This window comes from Triticum urartu, chromosome 7A, assembly GCF_056163025.1.
Source record: "Triticum urartu cultivar PI428250 chromosome 7A, HENAU_Tu73, whole genome shotgun sequence".
NCBI classification, from domain to species: domain Eukaryota; kingdom Viridiplantae; phylum Streptophyta; class Magnoliopsida; order Poales; family Poaceae; genus Triticum; species Triticum urartu.
The window spans coordinates 101300494-101313110 of record NC_141879.1 but is presented as its reverse complement, the minus strand read 5'-3'; the positions used below and the strand labels follow the sequence as shown (position 1 = coordinate 101313110).

At 43.4% G+C, this 12617-nt stretch overlaps 1 protein-coding gene across 1 annotated transcript; it reads left to right on the top strand.

The window, feature by feature from the left end:
• Positions 1-11233: 11233 nt before the first annotated feature.
• LOC147958272 (uncharacterized) lies at positions 11234-11882 on the top strand. The gene has a single exon (XM_087532022.1). It carries the CDS (start codon positions 11364-11366, stop codon positions 11880-11882), a length of 519 nt encoding a protein of 172 aa, XP_087388148.1. The 5' UTR covers positions 11234-11363.
• The last annotated feature ends 735 nt before the right edge of the window (positions 11883-12617 follow it).

Here is a 12617-nt window from a genome sequence, read left to right as displayed (position 1 = left end):
CACTTATCGCCCCCCTGTGAGAGAGATGTTGCGGCTTTAGCTAAGTTGTGTGCTTCCACATTTTCTTCCCAATGTCACAACTTGAAAGCACCGATCGAAAGCTCATCTTCTCATCTCCGCCTTATGGAGGGAGGCTCCAAATGATGACATGTTGCACCTGGTGATACTCTTCACCACCTCTTAACAAAACAGGAAACTATATCAACATGTTCCTCGTCCAAATCTGCTTCGGGAGCAAGAGCTCCAGCACACTCAACACCTTCAAGAACCAACGGAGAGGGGCAGTCCTGGTATGGACCGGTGATCAAGAGGGAGCCAATTGTGTTCCTATATACGTGTTCCTTTTGCATTGACAATCTGTTTGATCAAACCATGCTTCAAATCAACTTGTCCTGCAATCAGAGAACACCATATCTCATATTTGGTAGGGCCACCCTCCCAGCTCTGCTTCTAAGACATCTGACTTCAGAAAATACATCGCCTTCAGAACATACGAGGCGAGAGCGTGAGGATCTTGTACAACCCACCACATTAGCTTTGCCAACAAAGCCAAATTGAAAATTTCAACATGGGGAAAGCCTAAGCCTCCCATGTATTTTGGCTTAGTCTTGGTGTCCCAAGTAACCCCTGCCGTTTTCCTCTTGCCTGTTCTACTTCCCCAACAAAGTTTCTGCAATAGTCCATTAATTTGTCAACATGGACTCCGAGGCAATTTGAAGCATCCGATTGAGTTAGGGAATAGCCTTTGCCATTGATTTAATGGACAATTCTTTGTCTCTGAAGAGTATTTTTTCTTCGTCCACCCTTGAACACGGCTCCATACTCCTTCAAATACTTGAAGGCTCCATTTCTTGACGTGCGTACATCAATAGGCATACCCAAACATGTAATCACTTTTGATGGTCCGGATAGGTGTTTATGTGGTAGTGTTGCTCCAAAATCCCGATAAGTATGCTACCATTAACATCGTTCTTTATACGTCCTTTTTTGTTCTAGTTTCAATACACGCACACCAATCACTACACCTTTTGGGATTAAGGAGATACATCGAATTCTACAAGTTAGATTTTGTTGTGAATCTTTGTTCTGAAATTGTGGAGGCCCCTCAGAATATGGGCTTACATATCATCCTTGTAATTGCAACTAGCTTGGACATATACGATAGATGAAAAGAAAATCTAGCAGCCCTGCTACGTGCGGGTAAAAAATTCACCACTCATTACTTGGTGGAGATTGGTACCAGCTGTGCACATATAACTCGACAACTAATGAATTTAGTGATGCATGTTGCTATACATCGAAATACATGTTATGCTTTCTCTTTGTATCAGGTTTTGCCAGTAGGAGTATCGAAGAGAGAGAAGGCACATGCAACTTCTCATCGTATCTCTCCCCATAAAAGCATTTATTTATTTAGTGCTTTTTTAGACGATTGATATCTTTTCACTCAAAATTACGCTTTCAAAAATTTTATATGTTTAAATTTCTAACAACAAGACCTTTAAAACAAGATCATTCTTCAACACATTTGAAGCTAGTTTGGATTTCAGTCATATCTTCAGTTGAATTCCACAAAGAATTGATTTCATTTCTTTCACTATTTCACAAACTAAAGCAAAATCTATTTTTCACATTTCCGTTTTACATATAAAAAAGTAATCTATTTCACATATCTCATAAATGTGTTTAACACATTCAAACAAAATTTGTTTCACATGCATATTGAAACATCTCGCTTTCACATGTGTAAAACCGAGTTTTCTTCAATTTGTGAAATTGGTATTTTCACTCTCTGAAACCGATTTTACATGTGTGATACCGATTTCAGTATTGGGTATTTTCAATTTATGAAATTGATGATTTCAGTATGTGGAATAGATTATTTCAGTGTGTGAAATTGATAATTACAATACACAAAATCGATCTTGTACGTGCCTAGGGATTTAATTTTGTTAAAAAACAGAACATGTGTTTAAAGGTATGGACCATCTTAAATTCTGCCTAAGCCAAACAGATCCAGCCAGTGCCGACACGAAAGACCTACACCCGCCATCACTGGCGGAGCTATGGAGGAAGTTTGGGGGGAGGGGGGGGGGGGGTTGATAAAACATGCATACCTGAGGGAGCCAAATACTAAATTTATCCTCATCTAAACCCTCTGAAAAAAATTTCCTTCACACTTTTTGCTAAGGCTGGGGGGGGGGGCATATCTATCACAGCGGGCTTCAGACACCAATTGATGACAATGGCAAGATCCACCACGATGGCGACCGCACCGCGCCGCCCATCTTCAATGCTAGGAACCCCTATAGTGAGGTAAGCGTAATTCCCTTAACTCTGTGTGTGTATGTGCACGCGTGTGTGTGTGTGTGTCCTTCATGATTATGGTTTTATGTTGCATGATTTGACACCCCCCCTCCCAAGTTCTTCATCAGATGGATAGCCTCCCATGCTCCTAAAATTGAAATGTAACGAAATATTTTGGTTGTGGAATATATTGAAATATTGATCCAATGGAAGTGAAAATCTATGAAATCAAATGAAATATTTCAGTTGTGGAATAGACTGAAATATTCATCCAATGGAAGTGAAAATCTAAAATTGAAATCAAGTGAAGATTTGGAACTGATTATGTGATATATGTTAAATGTTGTTCTTAAATCAAAATTGGTATGTAGATATGTGAAACAGACATATGTGATGTGCACTTTAGATCTCTGAAACTGATATCTATGGTGTGGAACTTATATGAGTTAAAAGCACGGCAGGCCCAACAACTTGTCCGCCCCGTGATGGTCTGGCCCAACAACTTGCAAAAGCTCACTCCGCCACCCAGAAACTATACCCCGATGTGCAAAAAAACCCAAGCCCAATCACGAAGCGACATCTGGCGCCACGCTGGCGCAGGCGGGCCGAGGCGGTCGTCGCGCGACTTTGCAGAAACCCCCCTCGTGCTGGAATTAATTAACCCGCACTACACAGCTGGGCTGCACGCGGAAAATATACAAGTAGGGGCTCGTATCGTTTCCTATTCCATTTTCCGCCCTCGTCTCTTTCGGCTGAACTCGCGTGGTGGTGACAATTGCAGTTCCGGATGACGTCAGCCACCTTGGCGACGTCGCCGGCGAGCTTTACGGCCATGGAGCCGCCCGAATCCGTCGGTTATGTGCGGGATCCCGGAGCTTTCCCTCCTGATTACGGTACGCCCCTAATTCTGCATCTTTCCCTCTCTCTGGGGTACTTTTTTTGGGGCAGGGGTTTGGTAGGGTTTTAGAAGATCGGTTGGATGAACGGGCTAGGACAGATGAATAGGCGGGCGCGCGGCATCTAGTGCTTTGGTGTGGTTTTGTACGTGTTCTGATAGATGTTGGTTAGGGTTTGGCGCCCTCAAGCTTTTTCAGAGAGACCACGAAATTTACAAACTTTTTCAGAAAAGTTTTCCGTCATTTCTTCAGAAAAGTTTGTAATTTTCATGGATTTCATAAGAAAAGTACTGATTTTATGCGTTGTGAATATGAATGTTCAATATTGGTACTTATTTTAGCATGTATGTAATTGTTGTCGTGAATCTATTCCATGTGATTTGAAGAGGCATAGATGTGATGTTGCCCTGTTTTGATCATGCCCTGTTTTCTGTCAGCATGTTAAACTGCTGTTGTTGTCATTATATGCTGATTTGTTAAACTGCAGTTGTATTAATGTTGTTGTTATTATATGCTGATTTGTGAGTGTTTCTTGTTGTTGTAATGCAGTGTGTGATGCAGCCATGGGGATGGCAGTGGACACTTCTTTTTTCACACTGGAAATAGAGCACAATGGTTTTTTCTGTGGACCGAGCAGCAACATTGAATACACAAGTGCTACTGTTGAGATTCTGGACTACTGCAATGCAAACACTTTCTCATATTCACTGATTGAAAATCATTTGAAGTGGCTAGGATATCCAGTCAGTGAGCACAATATTTATTTGTGTAGGCCTGATCATTTTTTGTCAGATGGTATGATTCCCATTAGAGGAGATGGTGATGTTCAACAAATGCTGAAATATAGTCACTATCACAAGGTACTGCAGATCATGATTGATCACTCAAATTTCATCCAAGTTTGCAGAGATGATGTAATTTACAAAGGAGGCACATGTTGTAGTTCAAGGGCTGTTTCTGTTGGTGCAGTTTCCTGCAATACAATTGCTGCAACTGTTGAGGAAGAACCTCTGTCAGATATTGCAGCAGATGCTTCTAGTGGAGAACATATTCAGATTGAAGCTGTTGAGGAAGAAGAAGCAGATACAGACTCAGATTTCAGTGATAGTGACTATGAGATAGATGAGGGAGATGATGATCTGTTTGATGACAACATAGATTATGATGTGACTGAAGAACCTGAGGAGGAGGAGCAAGATGTGGAGCCAGAGTATGTTCTCGAAGATGAAGACTTGCATCTGTCCAGAGAAGAAGAAGAGCATTTGAAGTATAAGTTCAAGGCCTTCAATGCCAAAGTTGATATGAAATCCCCTATCTTCAAAGTGGGGATGGTATTTTCTGATGTAAAGGAATTAAGACATGCTTTGACTGCATACTCCATTAGGAATAGAGTCCAAGTCAACAAAGTAAAGAATGAGAAGACAAGGCTGGATGTTGTATGTCAGAGGGGCTGCCCATGGATGTTGAAAGCTGGAAATGACAATAGAACAGGAGGGTTTGTTATTAAGGCATATTGTGGAGAGCATAAATGTCAAAAGAAATGGAAGTTGAAGGTACTAACTGCAAAATTCCTCACAGAGTATTTCATGGAAGAATTCAGAAATGACCAGAAGATGGCACTAGGGACATTTTCAAGGAAAGTTACCTCTGAGTTCAATGTGACACCAAACAGATGGAGTCCTCCTTAGTGCTGTAGGAATAGACCCCAATGATTGTATTTACCCTCTTGCCATGAGCTGGGTAGAAGTGGAGTGCACAAGCTCTTGGGAGTGGTTTTTAACCACTGTTAGAGATGATATGAATATAATAAACACTGGTCCCTTTACAATCATGAGTGACAAGCAAAAGGGTTTAATAAATTCAGTTAAGAAAGTTTGGCCAGATGCAGAGCACAAATTTTGTGTCAGACACATTTATCAGAATTTTCGTGAGAAGCACAAAGGAGAAGTGCTTAAGCAGGATTTTTGGGCCCTTGCTAGATCTACACATGAAGTTAAGTGGAGAGAGAACTGCAAGAAGATGGATGACCATAGCTCTGCTGCATTTCATTGGACAGAAAGATTGGATGTGAAGACATGGGTGAAAGCATTTTTCAGTGTTTTCAGCAAATGTGACATCTTGCTCAACAACAATTCGGAAGTTTTTAACAGGTATTAGTTCACCACCTCCTATGTTATAAGCTATATAACTTATCATAGCCATGTTAACCTGCTTATCAGGTATACCTTGATCTTCTTATCTGGTATAACTTGACCTACTTATCTGCTATAACTTGATTTTCTTATCTGATATACCTTGATCTGCTTATCTGCTGATCATTTCATTAACTTGGTATTTATTTTTGTCTGGACAGTTACATCTTGGATGCAAGAGAAATGGCAGTACTTTCAATGCTGGAAAATATATTCTACAAGATAATGCATAGGTTGATGAGCAAACAAAAGGAAGCAGTGGAAAAATGGACAGGGAACAGGGTTTGTCCTAAGATCTTGAAGAAACTTGAAAAAAATACAGAGTATGCAGCTAACTGCCATGTTTCTGGGGCTGGACAAGAGTTATTCAGGGTTCAATCTGGGAACTCCAGCTACACTGTTGATCTGTGTTTGCACACCTGTGACTGTAAGAGATGGCAGCTTTCAGGGATTCCTTGTGGACATGCAATTGCATGCATGAGAGAGGAGAGAATTGACCCACAGATCATGGTGCATGAGTGCTATACTGTGCAAACCTACCTGAAGGCCTATGGATATACCCTTGTTCCTCTAAGAGACCCAAAGCAATGGGAGAAGGTAAATGGGGAGAGAGTGTACCCACCAGTGTTCACAAAGCAAGTTGGGAGGCCCAAGAAAAATAGGAAGAAGAAACCTGAAGAGAAGTTCAAAGGTGGAGTAAGATATTTGAACAAAAAAGGTGTGAGCATGCATTGCTCCATATGTGGGAAAGCTGACCATAACAGAAGGGGCCACTACAAGTACATGGAAGCCCAGCTAGGAGGAGGACATGAGATGGATGAAAATTTTGACGATCCATCATTTCTTCAGGTTTTTCTCTTCAAACTGTGCATAAATTATAGTTGTTGGTGTCATTACCCTGATTTACTTAAGTCACATTCATTTTGTATGTGCAGAACATATTCCCTCACTTGGCAAACCCTATCCTGGATCCTAGCCAAGAACCAGAGTCTATGGTTTTCAGCATGGCACAAAGGCAGAGGTCATATAATGCTCCCAACAGAAACCATGGCCCCTTGCCAGATCAATCCTCTTTTGTTGCAGCTGCTGGTGCTGCAATTCCCCAGCCTAGAGCTGTTACAACTGAAATGAACATAGGCAGGATTACAAGGGCAACAAGAGGAAATGATCAAGCTGAAGGATCTACAACAGCTGTTAGAGGTAACAAAAGGCAGAGAGGTGCTGGGAGAGGAAGATCAACAGGTGCTGGGAGGGGGAGAGGAAGATCAACAAGTGCTAGGAGGGGGAGAGGAAGATCAACATCTCTAGGCCTTGGCAGGGGTCAAGAATTTGGTGTTGGCACATCTTCAGGCTTTGGCAGGGGAGAATTTGGTGTTGGCACATTTTCAGGCTTTGGCAGGGGAGGATTTGGTGTTGGCACATCTTCAGGCTTTGGCAGGGGAGGATTTCATGTTGGCATGGGTGCGTATTACATGCTTTTTGGAGAAGACATGCCAACACAAATTCCAGATCTGAATGGTCCAACTGATGTTTGAATTATCCTTGCAAGAGTCTGTCAATTTCATGTGAGAAGAGTGCAAGTTCATGAATGAACTTTATTTTGTGGCAGCAAATATAAGAGTTCATGAATGAACTTCCTTTAGTGATGTATTTTGTGGCAGCAAACTCTTATATGTTGTACTTGTTTAAATGATGTTTGAGCTACTTTTTGCTGGTTAAAATATGTGCTCTTATGTGTTTCTGAATATCTCTATGTATATCTCTGAACATTCTGAATTTTACCTGTGTATATCTCTGAATATCTCTATGTACATCTCTGAACATTCTGAATTTTACCTGTGTATATCTCTGAATTTTGTCAGTCATTTTACCTGTCTATATCTCTATGTAAAGCACATTCTGACAGCAAACTTTTATATGTTAAAAATAGCAAAAAAATGGTTTTGCCTAGGTATCAAACCCAAGACCTGCTACTGTGCTCTATTGTGCTATGCCAACAAACTACGAGTAGTGTTTTGTCTTAGTACAGCCAGTCTTGCGTACTGAATCAGCTTGCAGCCCAGCTGTGTAGTGCGGGTTAATTAATTCCAGCATGAGGGGGGTTTCTGCAAAGTCGCGCGACGACCGCCTCGGCCCGCCTGCGCCAGCGTGGCGCCAGATGTCGCTTCGGGATTGGGCTTGGGTTTTTTTGCACATCAGGGGATAGTTTCTGAGTGGCGGAGTGCGCTTTTACAAGTTGTTGGGCCAGACCATCACGGGGCGGACAAGTTGTTGGGCCTGCCATGCTTTTAACTCAACTTATATTTGTGATGTGAAACCATTTTTAATTGGAATGGATGTTAATATTTGTCTGACATGAGAATGAATGGTCAATACTAAAATATGGACTAGTTAATTGCACGAGCATTCAATACCAATATTGTCTAACGTACACTTCCCCATGAATGATTGATTCCTTTCCGTGATAGTAGAGATAGATATAGAGGCCTGAAAGGAAGGATAACCGACTGTAGTTGATTCCTTCCCGTGAATTTACTGTGCTACCAAATAATTACTGATCGTGATTGATTCCTTCAGGTGAATTTATTTTGTTAGCAAATATCTATTTTCAAAGAAGAGATTGATTACCGACTGCAGATTTATTGCGTTCACAAATATTGATCTGATTTGGTCGGCTAGATAAAAACCGCTACCAAAGAAAATTGGGACGGATGAAAAAAAGGGTGGAATGGTGGATGTAATACAGACGGAGGGCAGACGAAGGATGGGTGGAAGAGAAGTTGACGTAAGATGGAACCTTACACCTTTCTTAGGTAGTAGTGATTTCTTTTTTGAGATTGGAATGGATTCACGTTCTGAAATTGAAATGCGTATTCTGAAAGTGAATTTTTTTTGATCTGGTCCATGACATGAAGTATGAAATGTGAAAGTGAAACGTATCCTTTGTATATCATATTTGTAGTTGGTTTGCCAAATATGATTTTGTCTATTTATATGAGATGCATGTTTTGAAGTTGAATATGCATATTCTAAATTGAAATCACATTTTTAAGTTTCAAATTACTTTGTGATGTGCATATTTTGACATCAAATTTATCTCATGAAAGTGAAAATGTTGTTTTAGCCAGTGAAATAAAGTTATAAAAAAGTGATTCCAAATGTGCCAAACATTGGTAGTGTTTTAAAATTATTGTCGCTAGGATTCCAAATATATAACGAAAATTTAGAAATAGAGCTTTACTATAAAAGTTATGAACCATCTAAATTACCAAGAGGAAATTAATATAATGGATTTTGAGAGAGAGGAGAGATAACTCCACGGTCATGCCAAGCCATGCATATGTCCTTTAGTGTTGCACTCCAATTGACATTTAGTGATTTGATGTTAATCGATATAAGGGGAGTGGACAGTGCGACACACATCCATACAAAGAAAGTAGGCCACTGGAAGCACAAATCTCAACACGTTTGCAGGGTGGATCTTTTATCATAGGTACCGAAGCCGTTAGAAAGCACTTTGGCACACATGCACAAGATAATGATCAAAGATGTAGTTTTCTTTTCTCATAGGTTTCCGATTCCACTCTGTGGATTTCATAGGTTTAAAGGCGGCGACAATACATCTCCTTAGACGCCAGCGCAATCTTGTAAACTTGCCTTCATGGCCCTTTGAATAATATACATTCTAGTGGGGTCGTCTCCCTTGGTGATTGTAAAAAAAAACAATGTGGTTTCACATTATAGAAGGTTTGGAGTTGAAGTGAACTCAGTCGGGCAACTGCCTCTAGTGCACCAACACACGAGGACACAACTCTGTCCAAACCGAGTTTGTACATCGGATCATTGGTGACTGGAAGTCAAGAAAATAAAATTTTCTCTGACGCACAATTTCACTAGTATCGATCTCTGAATAAGGGCAAAAACATGGACGGACACAATTGATCTTCCTCTGAGAAGCTTCAAACTAACTTGATCAACAGTAGACCCGGCACCATGGAGGCATAGATCAATGCAAACACCGCCGTTAGTACCAGTGACGCCTTGGTTGGCCTCATCGCACTTGTTGATCCACTTGATGTAGACGTTGATGGGCTCGGTGAGGGCGTGCGCCTTGGTGGAGAAGCTCTCCTCGTAGATGCCACATGTGGCCTGGGCGACCCTAAGTTTGAGGTCGATGCCGCCCTTGATTGTCAGAGTTGTTATAGAAGGGGCAGTGGAAGGACGTCTCTAGTTTCTTCCTAGCCGCCATCTTCGAGCTCGTCGACCTTGGTTCCCCATTGAACAAAATCAATTACCCGAATTTGCTGTAGGGGTGCAACTTTTTCAAAGATTGATTGAGAAAGGAGGAATAGAAATGGCAATGCCAACTAGGGAGCCATGGGTACATTTTTTTTACGCGGCCATGGGTACATTTATGGGAATGTATTGGGTGCACACAACCTTGTGGTGTTACCGGTGCACCGAGTGCTATAAAATGTTTTAAATATCTGAAAAATCTAGCGCAACACAACGCCGATGTATGTTGTTACAAAATTTCATAATAAAATTAGAAACATTGTTTGAGATACAAAAATGACAAATTTGACATCAATGTGATAATGAGCCAAATCTAAAACCAACTTATGTTAGATACTCCCTCCGTCTGAAAATATGTGTAGCTGCTTTAGTACAAAATTGAAATAGACCAGCGACACTATTTTGGGACGGCGGGAGTACTATTTATTATCGAGATCTACCATTTGGCCCAAGCTTGGAGTCAGGCTCTACCATTGGGCCACACATTATGTGTCGGCAAAGTGATGGCTACACCCGAGTGCACTGCATCCTTGATAAACAGTAAAACCAAAACAAATCGAAAACATTTTGAAAAACATCTTTATTAAACTTTGTGCCTTTTATTATGATCGAATGTTTAGGTGTTTGAAAATTTTGGTGGCCAAATAACATCGAATGAGCTCCATACAAACAAAGTGCAAATTCTGCTCAGCAGTGCACACACGCACAATTTTTGTTAGTTTTTATACGAAGCTCCTCTGATGTCATTTGGCCATCAAATTTTGCAAGAAGTTAAATCATTTTCTCCCTCCTCAAGCCACCGCCATCCCTTTCCTCGCCCCTCCCTCACGATCTCCCTCTCGATCCAATTTAGGGCTTCGAGCCGCCGTCACCAGAGCTCCGCGGGGCAAAGCCCAGGGGGGTGATGGTGGCAGTGGGGCCTTCCTCCGTCGCGGCTCCGAGATGTGGTTGCGGTGGAGATCAGTGTGGGTGTCCTGGACGTGTGCGTCGTCTGGCATCGGCGACGCAGCGGTGAGGGCCCCTTCACCATCGATGGCTCACCCATGCGGGGTGGCGGTGCGGCTCCGGTCGTATGGTTTCCCGACGGCCGACGTCACCATGGGCGTGCTAGATGACGGAGGAGGTCGATCTGGTGGTCCAGTTAGGGATGGGCGTGGATTTGCCAGCGAAAGCTTGGTTCGGCCTCGGCTAGAACCGCCAGGAAGGTGGGCTTTGGGTTGATCTATGTATTTATTTTGCAAGACCTTGTTAAATAATGCAATAAAGATAGTTGTATGCATCGCTCAATGCAGAGACATGGGGTAATCCTCTTTTTTGAAAAGAAAAAAAATACTCGAAGCCACAAATTTCACAAATTTTTTTATTTTGTTTGCTATGTTTTGATTTCACTGTTCATAGTGTGTACAATGTACCTTTTTTTTCAGCAAATGTGTACAATGTACCTGGGTGTAGAAAAACCGAAAGGGTCGGCCCGGCGCCCAGCCCAGAATCCAGACGGCCTGACCTCCGTCGTCGGGTGATCGTGTTAGCCCAGGAGCGCGGTGCGACAAGTTTCAGGGCTCTCCCCTCCCTCGGGGAAAAAAACGACCCGCCGCTCCCGTTCCATGCATCCAGCGCGCCGTCACGCATCACTCCTCGATCGATCGAGCTCGCCACAGGCTCACAGCTAGCCATGGCAGAGATCTCGCCGCTCCACCGGGTAATCGACGCCGCTCGCTGGGACGCAGAGCGCCTCCTCGGCCGCCTCATAATCGTCGTCCACGCCGCCTTCCTCGACACCGGCTTCGTCCTCCACGCCGACAGCGCCGGCAAGTCCGGGCGGGTCCCGACTCGGGCGGGCGCGACGGCCTCGAATCTGTCTCTCGTGTACGCCGCGTCGCTCCGGCGGGTTGCGGCAGTCCGGCTGCACATGCGCGCGCACGGCATGCACATCGTCTTCTACGTATGCGTGCCCAGATCCGCCCAAGACCGACGGCCAGAGGTGCACTGGGTGTGCGTGGACGCGCGCTCTGCAGCGCCGCTTCTGTCACGCAGCCTGGACGACACCGCGCGCGCTCTGACGGACGACGACGCCTGCACGGTGGGTGCACTCTGGAGGGAGCTCACCAAGGAGCTGTGCCGGAGTGCCCTCGTTGCCATATGCCCTGATAATTCCTTCTTGTTGCTGGAGATCCTGATTATTCCGGACTGAGGCGCATCGTGACCGACCACGACCACGACCGCGAGCTCTGGAAGCACAGGTATAAGGCCTTGCCCCTGTGCACATAGGCCGACGATAACTCATCCAATATGACGACTTGGATGTAGCGGTGGTGCAAAAGGAAAGAGTTTTTGGCAATCCCGTGGTATAAACGTCCAATACTTATTCTTTGGTGTATATATTTTTAATTCAAATAATAAGTGCCACACGCGTGACACCAAGCAATCCGGCCCTGATTTTTTTTACAACTACACTTGCCATCTTAAAGGAAAAAACGACCCCCCCCTCCCCCAAAAAACTGAATTTTGCCCTCCGAAAAAAAGTTGTCATGTTTGACAACTAAAGATACCATCCTCGCGTCACTAAATTTTCCATGAAAAAGGTCGGAATAGCCATGTGTTCGTGCCACCCGCGTGACATTTACCAGGGTTCTTTGTTTTTATTATATCTATATACCTAATACCTAATACACATACCTATCTCTACTATTAAAGAAGAATCAAACATTGTGGTTCGACCACCTCCCCACGTCCCCTTCGTACGAAAACCATTGCGCGAGGGCCACGCCCGTAGCAGCCCAAAAATCCAACACCCTTGTTTTCCTTCGACCTCCCCCGCTCCCTCGCACGATTTCTCCGTTAAAACAATTAGCCGCGACCCACGCCCCTTCTTCTCTCAACCCCTCGCTCCCGATCCCCTCACCCTTGTGATGCCCACCCACGATCT